The following is a 17,499-nucleotide window of genomic DNA, read 5'->3' as shown; positions in this document are numbered from 1 at the left end:
GTGTTTGGTTACTAGATAAGAATGCAATGAACCTTTCCTTTCTAGATTAGCGTTTCGGTATATATATACACTAGTTGTTAGACCCGTATAATATACGGGTTAATTAAAACAAAATGTTAAATAAAAACGATTACATTGGAAGTTTATTTGAATTTGAAATCTAAAATAAGTGATAATTATGAGAAAAAAACACGCGAAAAATAAATAAATTAAAATTATGTGTTTAACTGTAAGACTCGTATACTAAACATGTTAATTATAATAATATGTTAAATATAAAAGTTTAAGCTGTAAATTTATTTGAAATTGAAATTGAAATTTCAAATTTGAAATTTGAAATTAATAGTCATTATGATAGCTTTAATTTATGGAAACTAAATTAATGATATATTGAAAATAAAATTGAAATAAATGATAAGTGGAAAATAAATATATTTCAAAATTATGCTAAAATGACATGTGGCCAATTGAATGAGAGAATAACATGTGTCAAAATCATTCTTATTTATTAGGATAGATGTTTAGTAAAATGTGTTGCTGTTTCTCGTAATGAATTTTGGAAAAGATATATCATGTTGCATATGTTTCCTTAAAACTTCATTGAATTGTTTATTGGTTACTTTGACTCTGGTCAAAGTCATATAATCTATCAAGCGCCATATTCTCAATTAAATATGTGAACAAAATTCAAATGTTTATTGCTTAAGAAAACAAATAACCCCAATACAATCAATGACTTAAGAGACCATTGAAGTTTCAAATCCGTTCCAAAAAACCATTCAAGTATCACATGTTCAAAAAACACCATCAAATTAAGACATATGTTCAAAAAACACCAACGAAGTACATGTTCTGTTCAAAAAACACCATCTTTATGGTTTGGGGTAACTTACATATTTAGTCCCTAACTTTTTTTTCTTAACTCGGACGATCCCTTTAGTTTAAATTTGTTTCGACTTCGGACTCTGATCGAGTTAAAAGGCTAATATACATTTATTACTTTCATTTAACATTATTTTTATTATTTATTAATTATTTATTTAATTTATGTTATTATTTATTATAAATATATCAATTGTATAAATAATTAACAAGTAATAAAAATAAATGTTAAATGAAACTAATAAGAGTATATTAGTCTTTTAACTTGATTATGGTCCGAAGGAAAAATAAATATAAACGCTAGGGACTGTCCGAGTTAAAAAAAAAAAAAGTTATGGACTAAACATGTAAGTTACTCCAAACCATAAAGATGGTGATTTTTGAATAGAATATGTACTTCGTTGGTGTTTTTTGAACATATGTCTTAGTTTGATGGTGTTTTTTAAACATGTAATACTTGAATGGTGTTTTTTTATCAAATTTGAAACTTAAATGGTCTTTTAAATCATTATCCTCCATTACAATAAAAGGTTGGGACTATGCATTTTTTCTCATAAATCTAAATAACGTTGACAGCTATAAATAAATAATCTTAACAAGAAAAAAAATGAACAAAAAGGTATTCGAAATTAATGGAATATCGATAGAAATATATTTTGGAAGTTATTATCCATTTCGATGAAGATGATCTCAAAATAAATTATGTAACAGAAGTGATATTCATTTTGGTTGATGATTCTTGAAAATTGTAGGTTAATTTCAAGAATCATAAAACAAATAATAGAAGACAAGAAACATGATGGAGCTTATACTTTTTGACGATTCCTTTACAATTCTTTATGCTATCAAACAAAACCAACATGTAATCAATCTCATCTCTCTAATTTAAAATATAGTTAATCTGTCTACTATTTGAACTATAATACATATCTTTCTCTCTCTACATGCACCCATATCTCTTCATTTCTCTCTTTCTTCTTTTTCTCATGAACAATATATCAAAGAGAAAGAAACGTATATTAGAATTGGGATTTTGGGTTGTTTTCTTCATTGTAAAAATTGAATCCAAGTGTAGCAATGGTTGTGATCTTGCCTTGGCATCATATTATGTTGCACAAGGATCAAATCTCACTTACATAAGCAAAATTTTCTCTCAAACAATCCCCGAAATCCTTAGATACAATCCACAAATCCCGGGAGGCGACAGCATAGAATCTGGGGCCCGAATTAACGTCCCGTTTTCGTGTCTATGCTTAAATGATGATTTTTTAGGCCATACTTTCAAATACGAAACTCAAGTTGGTGATACTTATGGTAAAATTGCTAGTGAAGTTTTTGCTAATCTTACGGATGAGTATTGGGTCCAACGAGTGAATTGGTTTGAAGCCGAAAAGATACCGGACTTTGTTGATATTAATGTTACAGTGAATTGTACATGTGGCAACAAACACGTGTCAAAGGATTACGGGTTGTTTGCAACATACCCGCTTCGACCCGATGAAGATTTGCAGTCTATAAGTATAGAATCAAGTGTCCCGATGACGTTGTTGGAGCGGTTCAACCCAAGATCCAATTTTAGTGCCGGGTTGGGACTAGTGTTTGTGCCGGCCAAAGGTTAGTTAACTTTTAAACTCACTTTATTTAAGTGGATTATGAATAAAACTAATATATTAATACGATTTTCTACCCTAATAAATGAAAATGTTATTGCCAATTGTCATTCTCTCATTTAATTGGTCACATGTCATTTTATCATAATTTTGAAATATATTTATTTTTCACTTGTCAATTACTTCATTATTCATTTTCACTATATCATTAATCCGTAAATTAAACCTACTATAATAACTATTAAATTCAAATTTGAAATTTGAAATTTCAATTTCAATTTCAAATAAATGTACACTTTAAACCTTTGTATTTAACATTTTATTATAATAACTCATTTAATATACGGGTCTAATAATTAAACACATAATTTTAATTAATTTATTTTTTGCATGTTTTTTTTTTCTTCATAATTTTCACTCATTTCATATTTCATATTTCAAATTCAAATAAATTTCTCATTTAATCGCTCCTATTTAACATTATGTTTTAATTAACCCGTATAATATACGGGTTTCACAACTAGTTTACATAATAAAGTTATATATATGTCCTTAATATTTTTGTTGGTTTAAGATGGAACTTTACTATAGAATATTGCTTTGAATATTTGAGATTTTTTTGCATAATATAAGGGGTTTCTGTCTTTTTTTTTGGAAAAGGCATAACATATAAGTTAATGTAACAATATCATTGGTTTGTCCCATTTGACTTTTTAAGTTTATTTTGTTTAACTTTGACTTTAAATAATTCATTTTTTGTTATATAATTTTTTTATGCAAGATATATGAATAGATTGTTTTTAAATGTATTTTCATTGTTATAAGTTTCATCGTAAATTACATAACACAAATAAAATTATTTATGGTCAAAGTTGATATGGAAAGACTTCAAAAGTCAAAATGGACAATAATTTTAGGACGGAGTGACTATGTTTTATAGACTTTGAACGAGATTAATGACCTTTATATATTTACATTTCAAAAAATAAATGTCATCGTATTTATAGATTTTAACTTTATTTATCATTTTAATCTGATAGAAATTGGGAGGAAAAAAAAGAAGACAAATATGAAAATTGTTAGTGTCTTAATATATTAAACCAAGTTTTTCTTACTTAATTCATTAAGTCATATTGTCAAGATTAAGTAAAAAATCCATATATAATTGTCAAGATTAAGTGTTTTATTCATTAAGTCTATTAAATAAAAAATGAAACCGATATGCAAAATAAATAAATAAAATAACACAGGAAATGGGTATAAACAAACAAACAATTTGATCATTATTTCTTTCTATAACATGTCAAAATATACAAAGAGCATTTTAAATGCAAAAGATAAAGAAATAATCTACAAGTTTAATAAATAAAAACGTACATTTAAATTTAAAATAAGAAATTTGATATAAAAGTTAAATTATTAGGATAATTTTATCATTTTATGACAGAGCATTAGTCTTTTGTTTTTAATTTTCTTCTTACTTACTAAATTAAATCAAATGTTAAAATCAGAAAAATTATACATCATATAATGGTTGTCAAAATCGCGATCCTGATCATAGGATCGTACGATCCTAAGTATGAAAAACGATCCGGATCGTAAACGGATCATATTTGAGGTAAGATTGCAAGTAGGATCGTAATATCGTAGGATCTAGATCCGATCCTACCTTCCCTTGAATTTTTTAATTTTATTTTATTTATTTTTTTTTTTGCTAATGAATTTTTTTACTACTTTATGTTTTTTTTTACCATTTTCCAATTTACTGTTTATAATTTTGTGTTGTGACTTATGACTAATATTTTGAAGTTTTTATAACTTTTAAAATGAAAAATTAAATGTTTGAAATATTTTTCATGATTAAAAATTATAAATTAAAATTATATTTTAATTTGTAGGATGTTAGGATCCCGATTCCGATCTTAGGATCTCGATCTTGCAAAACCAAAAACAGTCTTTTGTTTTTGTATGATCCCGATTTTGATAACCTTGATCATTATACATAATTACATATCATTATTTTATATTTTATATAAATAAATAAAAATAAAAGATAGTGCTTCTTAGCAATTATGATCCCATTTAATGCTTCAAGAGGAAAGAAACATTCAAACATAAATAAACTCCAAAAAGACGTCGAACCAGAGACTCAAGCGTCCACCAGTTGACTCAAAAAAGACTTTTACCTGAAACAATTTCTATACTTGGATTTGGACCGAGTCGCCTCAACTATATGTGTTGAAGATACTATAAAGTATAAACCATACTTTCTTGTTCATTTCCGTAGCTAATTCATCAAATTTTCCATCTGGGCATCAAGTTAATTTCTCTAGATTACCTAAAACTAATGCCAAATCAACACAATTTCCATCTTACGTCTTGTTAGTTTTTCCGCATTCAAGCTCCTACTGTTGTTAATTTCCCTGAATTCGTTCCATTTCTTACCATGAGAAAAATCAAATTTCCAGTACAGTTTTTGGTGTTATTTCTGATTGCTAATCGAATCGAATCAAGATGTAAAAACGAATGCCTTGCTTTGGCTTCATACCGGATGTGGGTAAGATCAAACATCACATTCGTATCGCAAATCTTCTCCACCAAAATCCCCCAAATTCAAAGTTACAACCCCCAAATCACAAATCCAGACACAGTTGCTGAGGGTTCAAGAGTAAACGTACCTTTTTCGTGTTCCTGTGAAGATCGAGGTTTTCTGAGTCATCGATTCGTGTATAATGTTAGTCCCGAGAACACCTACTCGTGGATCGCAGGGACTGGCTTTTCGAATCTCACAACTGTAAGTATGTTGAGGAATTACAATACGTATAATGAGTTAAGCATTCCTTTAGGTAGTGAAGTAAATGTTGTAGTGAACTGTTCTTGTGGGGATAAAAGTGTTTCTAAGGATTATGGATTGTTCATCACGTATCCGATTCAAAGTGGTGAGAGTTTGTCCTCAATTGCTAATGAAAGTGGGATTAACGAGAATCTTTTGAGGGATTATAATCCGAGTTCGAGTTTTAGTAGCGGGGATTTGGTGTTTATTCCTGGAAGAGGTAAAATAAAAAAAAATAAAAAAAAAAAAAAGTAAATTACATAATGGTTCCTAGGGTTTAGGTTAATTTACATGTTTGGTCTCTAACTTATTTTTTTAATTCGAAAGGTCTCTACTGTTTGTTTTTGTTAAGCATTTGATTCCTGTCTTACCTAAAAAAAAGCTATTTTGTCTTTGATTTTTTAATTTATTTAAATAAACACACTCCCAACTCCACCATTCGCCTTACTAAACCTACTCTACCATTTTTTCATATTTAAATAAAAGTCTTTTTAAGTAAGATAAGGACAAAACGCGTAACAAAAACAAATGGTAAGGACCATGTGCGTAACAAAAACAAACAGTAAGGATTTTTCGAATTAAAAAAATAAGTTAAGGACCAAACGTGCAAACTACTTCAAACCATAGGGACCATTCATGTAATTTTCTAAAAAAAAATTGCTTGATTTTGTCTCTTTTCTTTCATTTTATTATTATTATTTTTGTTTTCTCGATGGTGTAAGTTCATGCTTACCGGGCCGGATTGCACCTTAAACCGGCCCAATGAAGGAATGTCTTGGTGCCGGTTTTTATGAAGTCTGGTTTAATAACCGAAAACATTATTATTTTATAATAGTTTAATAGTTTATTAATAGACGTTTTTACATAAAGCATTATTAATTTATTATATAATTTAATAACAGAATATAATATTGTTAAATCATAGATTTGTATTAATTCTTCTAGAAATTTACAAGTGAAGTGGTAAATATTAGTAAAAAACAAAAAAAAAAAATCATATTAATCATATAATAATATAAAATAATATAAAAAAACTAGTAAACTAATAAAATACTTCATATATAGATTCTAAATTATAGACTGATAAAATACTTCGATTTTCCAAAAAAAAGAATCCAAGTGTTGATACTTTCCAAAAAAAAAAATTATCTTTCGTTTATCAAGTTTTCGTAGGTTAAAAAGAGTGTTAATACTTTTAACACTTGCTACATCAGATTTTGAAATGTCACCTCATTTTTTACAATTTAACACCTAAGAGCAACCATATCTGTGGTAGGCTTGCAATTGGGTTGTAAATGCCACTTATACATTGTTTGCATTACACATCATTGGATATTATTATTTTATTAAAAAGATAATATACCAATTGGTTTTTAATATTTAGATATGATTATTTGATTAAATTATTAATATATCAATTTGCAAGCCTTGCAAAATTTGAAAGATGAAGTCCAAATGGCATTTAATTTTTGTTGAGTGGCATTGCAAGAGATTTTTGAAAGACCCGATGTGGATGGTCTAATCTTAGCATTTGATAATGAGTAGTAACACTCCTAGCACTCCATTTTTTCATTTTTTTTATTTTCTTTTTTTAATTTAATTAAATTACTTTATTTTAATATAAAAACAGTTTTATGCATAAATATTAAACAAATTTTATGCACTTGATACAAGCTTTTTTGTGGTTGATAAATAAGTTTACTTTAACTTTTAAAAGCACATAATCAAAATGCCAAATTTTGTTTTGCACAAACGAAAGAAATTCTTAAATAACAAATTTATTAACATAAAACATATAAACTAACAATAAATGACAATAAAATAACTTGTCACAAACGTGTTAAACTAAAATAATAAATTACATATACAATTAAATTAAATAACTCAATTACATATCATCTGTTTCTAATTTCTAATAATTCAAGAGTTAAAGTAGTTCAAGCCCAACAATCGGTAAAGGCCACCAAAGATATAAAGCATACCTAATCCTAATTGCTTTTGGGATATGTGGAAGGCAGCCACCACTGAAGAACCAAACGAAGCAGACATTTGTGTTTCTTCTCACCTTCTGTGATCAATGGTTTACAAACGAAGACCAAATAACATATTGTTGGATCACCAATCCGCCCCTGATGGTCGCAATATTGTCAAACCATTGACCACCAATCAGTTTCTCCCTTTTCCTTCTCTCTCCTCTCGCCAAGGAAGTAACGAGTGCAACATAGCGAGCCCCCTAGCGAACGTTAGGGGGCGGTGTTCTCCTTCCTTTAGCGAGCCTAGCGAGTGCTTTGGTACCTCCCACTCCGTTCAGCCTTAGACTACTCCCATTCACAACCAAAATCAACCCAACAATCAATTAAAAAAATATTTTATCTCTCTTCCACCTACACAATCCAACCAAACCAACTTTTCATAACCATTAACAACCTAACCCAAACCAAACTTTTATATTATTTATAATTGATTTTTATTATATTATACAATCTAAATATTATATATTTTTCAATTTATAACCCAATTTTTTCTACTATTTTAAGATTATATAGACAAGATAAACAAAATTCTTAAAATATATCAATATTGGTCTTTATTTGTAGACAAAATTATTTTACGTATTTTAGTGTGTTTTGTTATTTTTTTTAATAAAAATAAAATTAAACTAATTGCAACATAATGTTTAAAGTGTAAAAGAGTTATAACAAATAAATAAATAAAAAAGAAATAAAAATGACAACTTGAGGTTTGGCGGAACAACTTAATTGTGGGTTTTAAATGACTTTTTTATTTTTTTCTAATTGAAATATGACAACCAACCAAGCATTTGATTGCCAATGGGATGGTCTTACCGGCACATAATATTTGAAAAACAAATGATGCACAATCTTGTTTTAATTTTTGTAATTACCACAGTTTGAATCAAGAGTATTGTTGCTTCTTTATCACATATAAAAGCTTAAACTTAAACTAAGGATGGGGAAGTGGTGTTGAGCTCACCTAAGCTCACCAAAAATGAACAAAAACTTTTTTCGTGGTTAGGAAGTAGAGAAGAGAAGAAGAAGAAAGAGAGAGTGGCTCGTGGAGAAGAGTGACTTTCTCTTTCATCTTCAAGAGATTGTCGAGTTACAACACCGAGCTCATCATGTTAAGCTGAGGGCATGGTGTCTCAACTCTGTCGATGCAATGTCAAGCCTGCTCCGCATAGCCTAAGAACTAATGATTAATCTTAGGTGTTTTTTGTTTTTTCGAAATGAAAATGTCTGAAGTCTGCAGACCACTTTTGCAACACTCGGTAGCAGAAAAGGTGGACCAAACGACTGCAACATGTAATAAAAAGAATGTTTTTTAACGTCTGCAGACTGCTACAATAAATTAAAGTAATGTACGAAGAGGTTTGAAGCAGATGGTCTAGTGCTGCGCCACGTAGCATACACACATCAGTTTTTAAGTTAGAAATTTTCTGAAAAACAAATAGTTGTGAATGGTCAAGTGTTGCACGTGTGCTACGCGGCGCAACAATAAGTTGTCAGAAGTGATTTTTTAGAAAAAACAAACAGCACCTTAGTATAAATGCAAAAATTAATCATATTTTCATATATATATTTTTTAACTATAGCATCTTACTTTCATTTCGCCGTAACATAAGTTGTATCAGCTTACAAGAATGTTATCAAAATCCAAATACAAAACAATTTAGATTGCAAAAATTAGATAATAATTGATAAATATAATGTTCTTATAAGATAAAAAAAATTAAAATAAAAATGCTATAATTAAGTAGTTTTCTAAAATTAAAATGTTTAATATTGAAAATACAATGTTTAATAACAAAAAAAAGTATAAATATAATGTTACATTAAACAAATAATTTAAAGTATATTTCACAACAATGTTACCCCGGAAGACTTGTTGCGTAATTTATAGGTTTATAATTAGCGCTTAACTTTCTCTCATTTTTATGTAATTACAGATCAAAATGGAACTTTTCCGCCTTTGAAGACAAGGTAAAGTATAAACCTTGACTTTATTCTATTTAGGGGTTTTTTTTCTGTTTTTATATCTGATTTTGGTGTTTTGTTTTTGCAGCACAAAGGGTTGTCTTCTTTGCCTATTCACTCAATGATATATATATATATATATATATATATATATATATATATATATATATATATATATATATATATATATATATATATATATATATATATATATATATATATATATATATAAGTTCAACTTCTAAGTCAAATGAACCAATTGTAGATGGTATATTTAAGTTAATCATGTGGTAGTGGTGATGGTTGGAGCAGGTTTATCGGGAAGTGCCACTGTCGGAGCATCTGTTGGAGCGGTTGTCGGGGTTCTTTTGTTGGGGATTTGCATCTACTTTGGATTCTACAGAAGGAAGAGGGTTGCGGAAGGATCATTTCTCGAAGAAAATGCAAACGAACTTCATCTTGGTATTCTACTAATTCTATTAAGTCTTTTTTTGTTCTATTTTTTGGTGCTTCTATTAAATTTCATATTGATCTAAAAGCATCTTCAGACCTCATTTCAGATTTAAACGTTTAGGGACATAAATTTTCATTTAAAAATAAAGTCAAAAAAATATTTGATATGATAAAAAATACAAAAAAAACTCGGTATTTAAATTATTTTGAAGGTAATACTAGATTTTTAACGATGTAATTTATTAAAATAAATAAAGCTTTACATTAAATAAAATTGATTGTTGGTACTTGACTAATGATATTCATAACCACAATCAAATAACTGGTTAATCAAAACTCAAAAGCATGGATACAGGTGATTTCAAATTTACCTGAATAATCAATTTTTCAAAACAAATTTTTACCAATATTCAAAAATCTTACTCATACTTAAATATTATTTGTGACAACATAGTACAACTATGTGTCAAAGTGAATATTTCATCTTGTTAGTTGTTTCTAGGAACATAAATGAAAAGAGAAATATTGTGTAAATCTATATGCATCCTTTTTACTAATTGTACCACTCTTCTAATATTTTGTAATTTTTTTGTTCATTTTTTTAGTTTATTTAGTTTTTTGTTGTTTTTTTTATTAAGATTATCTAATTTATTTGATTTATTATTATTATTGTTATTATTATTAATCTTAAAAGCTATTATAAATAATAATAATGAAACAAAGTTTGTTTTTATTTTATCATCGGATGTATTGATAAATTGATTATTATAATTGTGTGGTGCATTATAGGTATTATGTGAAACATAAGCTTCGAACACCATACAAGGTTTCCCTATAGTTCAGACTATTCATATGTTATTTTTCTGATAACCGCTGTGTTATTTTTTTTTGTTTGGACCATTCGTATGTTATTTTTTGTTCGAACTATCCTTGAATTATTTTTTCATTTTGAACTATGACTGTGTTATTTTTTTCGATCGGATTATCCTAATGTTATTTTGTCCGAAAGGAAAAATAACACATTGATAGCTCAAATAAAAAAAAAATAACATAGAGATAGTCCGAATAGAAAAATAACACATAGATAGTCCATACAAAAAAATAACATATGGTAATTCAATCGAAAAAAATAACACACGAATAGTCCAAATGAAAAAAATAACACAATGATAGTCAATTATTCGAACGTCTATCAATTATTCAAACGATTTTATGTATAAATATAAATTTGAACCACTCTTTGTACAACACTAATAAATATAGGAAAATAATAATAATAATAATAATAATAATAATAATAATAATAATAATAATAACTAGATATGTTGCTCATGCTCTGTATGGGCCATGTGCATCTGATTTGAATGTTGTTTTGTTTTATAGATTAATAGATGTTGTTGTTGACTGTTTTAGTCGACTTTGATGAGGGTAGGAAAAACCAAAAAAATTAAATATAATGACCAATATAGAAAAATTATAGCAAAATAAGCAAATGACAGACATAGAGGGTTAAAAACCCGGGTTTTGCCCCGTACTTTTTTTTGTGTGTTTTTTATAAAAAAATGTAAAAGTTTTGACTTCAAGGACAAAAAGTGTCAAAATGACTAAAAAATTAAAAAGGTAGGAATTAACAAGTTTTAGAAAATGGATCAAAGTTGTCAAATCGTTAAAGTTTTGTTGCCAAACTCCGTATGGGCCGTATGCGCCTGATTTGAATGTCGTTTTTGTTTATAGATTAATAGAAGTTGTTGTTGACTGTTTTAGTTGACTTTGGTGAGAGTAGGAAAAACCAAAAAAAAATTAAATATAATGACCAATATAGAAAAATTATAGCAAAAGAAGAAAATGACAGGCGTAGAAAGTGCAAGGGTGAAAAACCCGGGCTTTGCCCTAGACCGTTTTTTTTTTCTTAATCAAAAAATGTAAAAGTTTTGACTGCAAGGATCACAAGTGTCAAAATGGAAAAAGAATTAAAATGGTAGGAATTAGTAAGTTTGTAGAAAATAGACAAAAGTTGTCAAACTGTTAAAGTTTTGTGGCCAAACTTTAAATATTAAAAAGTTCTTAAAAAATGTAAAAATTTTGATTGCAAGAACCAAACGTGTCAAAATGGTTATAAAGACCAAAGTTGACAAAAATCATCCAAATTTACTATTCTTAACTTATGAACATCTTTAATATATATATATATATATATATATATATATATATATATATATATATATATATATATATATATATATATATATATATATATATATATATATATATAAGAAAAGACAACAAAAAACAAAAAAAAATGGTCAAAATCCTTTTTGATTTGATTAATACTAAAGTAATTAGAGGGTAATTAAGGATTTTGAGGAGTTCAATTAGTAAAAAGGGATACATATAGCAACACTCCAAATATTTTATGGGTGCTATTATATATATCCTTGCACTCATAAAAATTGTCAAATTATAGGCTACATATTATTCCTTACATTTTATTTGGTCATTTTATCTTAGCATTTCAGTCACATGTCACCTACCAACGAATCAAACCCTTGAGTCGTTTCCATATCAACTTAAAAAGGGTTGGATAACATTAGCAAAGTGTTGCATGGACTTAACGCTCATTTTTAAATTCTAAACAACATTAAAGTCACGGTCAAAAAGGGATTAAATTAAAAGAAAAAAGTTTAAACTTCTCTATATTTTACTCTATTTGAAAGAATAATGAATAATACAAAAACGTAACTTTTCGTTTTCTTTTTTTGGATTTAGCTTCGGATAGCAATTTGGGAAGAAGGGTGGAGTCAGGTCATCTTATTGGTGGTGCACCGCCAGGTGTCACCGGTATAACGGTGGACAAGTCGGTGGAGTTCACATACGAGGAGCTATCCAAGGCTACCGATGAGTTTAGCATGGCTAATAAGATTGGCCAAGGTGGTTTTGGAGCTGTTTATTATGGAGAGCTTCGTGGCGAGGTTTGTGTTTGTGTTTTTGATTATTATTATTATTATTTTGTTTTTATATTTTACTATTTGGATAAAGTGTAAATTACAAGTTCCTATCCTTTTGTTGTGTTGTTTTTTTAGGATATGGTATAAAAGTTGTATTTTTTTGCTTTTTGGGTCCCTAAATCAATTTTTTTTAACCCTTTTCCTCCTTGAGTTGTCCAAGTTAATAGTCGGTATCATTTCTCATAAATTTTAGGGATTAAAAGGATTTATCGGACCACAAAAGCATCAAGTGAACATTTGTACCATATCGAAAAAGTGACATAATACAAAGATGGAAAACCTTGTTTAAAAAGTATTCGAGAAAATGACGAGGTAATGAGACGAAAAAACAAATTGGGCAACTTTGTAAAAATTTAGGACTTAATGTACCATTTCCATGACTTTATCTATTAAGTCATTTTTCTATATAAAGTGAAAGGACACACCCATATATAACTTATTGGATTAAGTCATATCCCAGTTAAATCCATTAGCTAAAAGAAAAAATGTTTATATTTTTGTTTTGGGAAGTTGATATTGTTTTGGTGTTGGACAAGTACAGAAAGCAGCAATAAAGAAAATGGATATGCAAGCATCAAAAGAATTTCTTGCTGAGTTGAAGGTCTTAACACATGTTCATCACTTGAACCTGGTAATATCTCAAAACTTGTGCACACTTAGATTTCTTCTTTTTGTACATTTTGAGAAATTATATAGAAACCTAATGATTTCAAAACCGATTGTCGAATACTTTAACTATGTTCTTGCATTGTTGTCCATGAATATTTTCCACCCTTGGTTTAGGGCATGTGTAGCGTCGTTTTGGTCTTTTAGAAACAGGAAAATACTTATAGGGGCCACCATAATAGTGCAAAAGTTTATGCAAGTCACCTATCCATAAAAAGTGCAGAAAATGTTATCAAACTTTGTAATCCGTGTGATTTACACCAAATCCTGCCGAAATTATGCTAAAAATGGTTAAATAGTCATTATGCCTTTCAATTTCAATATTGAATTTCAAAGTCATTGAATGGAAATTAGTCTTAAATTCGGAGGTATTTTTTGTAAAACATATAAACATCGTATAAATTGGTCCTATTCTGTCATGTGCAATTTGAAATATGTATTTACAACCATTTTGAACTTTGCAGGTACGTTTGATAGGATATTGTGTAGAAGGATCGTTGTTTTTGGTGTATGAGTTTATTGAAAATGGCAATTTGAGTCAACATTTGCGTGGTTCATTAGGTAAGGGAGTTACGAAAACAAAAAAAAAAAAAACCTTATATAGTTCCATTTTTAAAAAAGTACACGTACAATACAACTATACATATACATATACATATATGCTTGTACTTATCATGTTTTTAACGACAAAATTGTAACCTTTGTAGGGAGGCAACCAATTCCATGGGCTACAAGGGTACAAATTGCCCTTGATTCGGCTAGAGGGCTTGAATACATACATGAGCACACAGTTCCCGTGTATATTCATCGTGATATCAAGTCTCCTAACATTTTAATCGATCAAAACTATCGTGCAAAGGTTTCAATTCCTATTACAACATTATACTTTGAAACCTTTCCATTCCTATTACAACATTATACTTTGAAACCTTGAAACAACTTCTTGACCAAGATGTTATTGGCTTCAAGCCACCAAAAATGCAAGAAATGACAACGTTGTTCATATTTATTTGTTTATTAACTATTATAGTATTCTATTTTAATTTCCTCCTATTACAAATGCCATCCAAATACAAAACTAATGCTATTATTAGGTATATTTTTCAAAATAAACAAATAAAAAGTGAAACAATATAATGTTGTAATAGATATACATGAAACTATGATGTTACGATAAACAAATTAAAGTATGTAACAATTTCTTGCATTTATCGTTTTACAAAATTCAAGTGAGAATGTCACATATTATCAGTTTTTTAATACTAAAAACACGTAGGTTGCTGATTTTGGGCTAGCAAAACTTACAGAAGTTGGGAGCGGCTCCTTACAAACCCGATTAGTCGGAACATTTGGATACATGCCTCCAGAGTAAGTTTTGAGTAAATTTGTACACTATTTTTTAGAAAATTCATGAAATATCCAAAATTGAGGGGGTGTTTTAAGCATTTAACCAATAAATGTTGAGTTTTAGAAAATGACTACGAGATCCATAGAAGGGGCTCTGCGGATCGCTTTAAACCTCTGAGGAACGATGAATAGTACTGAGAAATTGACGTGACATCACTAAAAGACAAAAATATGATGGGATTCACAGAGAAAACAAAAATTCCGAAGAGGTGTTGCAGGGATCCGCAGAGATGACTCTGCAGATCTGTCGGAGAGGAGCAACTACCATTTCCTCAGAGAATTTGAACTTCCGTAGGGGGTTAAATGGATCCATAGAGCCACTTCTGTGGAACCATGATACTTACCATACTTTTTGTCTTTTAATGATGTCATGTCAATTCATCGGTACTATTCATCGTTTGTAGGAGGTTTAAAGCGATCCGAAGAGCCCCTCTGCGGATCTCTTGGTCATTTTCCAAAACTCAAATTTTCTTGGTTAAATGTTTAAAACACCCCCTCAATTTTGGTTATTTTATGAATTTTCTCACTATTTTTTTCCTAAATATATAATGTGAAAAAGGCAAAAATATATAAAGTACAACATATTTTCACCACTTTATCAGTTTAGCAACTTGTACTGATTAAATCATTTTACTCTTTTATTTTTATTGTTCAAGAAAACTTACTTATTGGCCCTATGTGGATTTATGTGGATTATGGTCTGATTAACATGAAAACTTTTGGTGCAGATATGCTCAATATGGTGAGGTTTCTCCAAAGGTTGATGTATATGCTTTTGGAGTTGTTTTATTTGAACTAATATCAGCTAAAGAAGCCATTGTCAAGGCAAATGAATTGTCTAGTGAGTCTAAAGGACTTGTCGGTTTGGTTAGTTCTTAATTTTTTTTCCACATATCTTGTTTATTCTTGACATTAATTCCATATTAACATTTTTCAATGACATTATTTTTATCACTTTTTTTGTGTAGTTTGAGGAGGTCTTAAGTTTGTCTAATCCAAATGAAGCTCTATGCAAACTAATAGATCCGAGGCTTGGAGCTGATTACCCTATCGATTCTATCCGCAAGGTGAGTAAACAAAATAATCGCAATTGTGTTTACCTATTCACAAAATCCTTACTTTTGGGTATCGTGATTTTAAATTTCAAAAAGATTTCAAATAAAAACAAATTTGAAGAATCTTATGTATTAATTTTAGGTAATGATGTCACGTGTACAAAAAGTAAATTCATATTTTATTTTATACAACAAGAAAATGTTTGCATTTATTTCGATACACTGATAGTAATAAGTGGTGGAATAGTATATAACTTAAAGATTAATAAATAAGAAATATGTGTGGAATAGGAAAGGGATAAATTGTAGGACATTGTGACATATTTACTTATCTCTATCAACGTAGGGAATGTATAATATTTTGAACGACAAGAACAATGTCTTTAAATTTATTTTATCCATTCAATCGTATTTTTTATTACTAATTATAGGAATATATAACTCATACTAGTAATCTGCTTACATATTTATATAGATAAATAACAACATGTTTACGTTTGTGTACGGACGATAACAATATGTAACAAATAAAATATATTACTCATATTGGTAGTAAAATATAAGTACAATGTTATTGTTGGTATTATTGGTGAAAAATGTATGTAAACTATTATTAATTGTAAAAAATGTTGGTACACTGATATTATGGGAAAAAAATATAAACACACTCTAATTATGGCTAAAAAATAAAGTGCATTGCCCATATTGGAAGCGGGAGTTAGGTACATTATTACTAGTGATTTTTACAAGCTGAAACCGGAAAGCTATAAGTTTAACTCATTAAAATCAAACTTGTAGATAGCCCAGCTTGCTAAAGCATGTACACACGAAAACCCTCAATTGAGGCCGAGCATGCGGTCGATTGTGGTTGCACTAATGACACTGTCATCTTCAACCGAGGATTGGGACGTTGGTTCTTTCTTTGAAAATCAAGATTTGGTTCAACTTATGTCAGGAAGGTAGTATAATGTTGTTGTTATGCCACATAAGCATCCAATTCATACGAGGTTGTGCCACATAAGCAACTAGACATGGTTTGATAGAAACTAGTATAATTCCATTTTCTTGTATATTTCTTTAACTCAATGTAATTAGTAGTATAGAGTTATACTTTATTTTTGAACATCAATAATAAATGTGTCCAATTGTAACATCCCAAATTTATAGAGTAAAATTTTCATTTATATATAAAAAAACAAACTAATTTCATTCTCAATAGAGTAAAATAACCATCAGTAAACATCATCAAACCATAGTCATGAAATTAAAAGTGAGAAACATCTCGAAGCGTAGAAGAAGATGTGATGCGATCATGTCGGGAACTTCCATTTGCTACCTGAAGCACCTGAAACACTTAAGCTTAAAATTATAAGCATAAAGCTTAGTAAATTCCTCCACGATGCCATACACCATACAATAATAGGCCAATCCCAACAAACATATAAGCGGGCCCAGCCCAACAAACATAAGTGCCCCAACCCAACAAACATATACCAGCATAAAAGCAAGAGTTACAAAGGAAACAAACATAACATGACACTCAATGTCCTAAAATATGGTGAGAAAACTCACATGATCAAAAGTTGAACTGCA

General features: G+C 28.9%; 1 protein-coding gene across 1 annotated transcript; it reads left to right on the top strand.

Moving 5' to 3' along the window:
- The first annotated feature begins 1,804 nt into the window (after positions 1-1,804).
- On the top strand, positions 1,805-17,066 carry LOC111897392 (chitin elicitor receptor kinase 1). Its single transcript, XM_052764893.1, is given in 11 exon segments — positions 1,805-2,496; positions 9,293-9,331; positions 9,630-9,782; positions 12,540-12,742; positions 13,320-13,409; positions 13,909-14,005; positions 14,152-14,303; positions 14,721-14,812; positions 15,580-15,718; positions 15,820-15,918; positions 16,705-17,066. Coding segments are annotated over 11 exon segments (1,899 nt in total). The 5' UTR covers positions 1,805-1,826; the 3' UTR covers positions 16,870-17,066.
- The last annotated feature ends 433 nt before the right edge of the window (positions 17,067-17,499 follow it).

The sequence above is a fragment of the Lactuca sativa genome, chromosome 1 (genome assembly GCF_002870075.4).
Source record: "Lactuca sativa cultivar Salinas chromosome 1, Lsat_Salinas_v11, whole genome shotgun sequence".
NCBI classification, from domain to species: domain Eukaryota; kingdom Viridiplantae; phylum Streptophyta; class Magnoliopsida; order Asterales; family Asteraceae; genus Lactuca; species Lactuca sativa.
The sequence above is the reverse complement of the archived record's forward strand: the minus strand, read 5'-3'. Positions and strand labels throughout refer to the sequence as shown.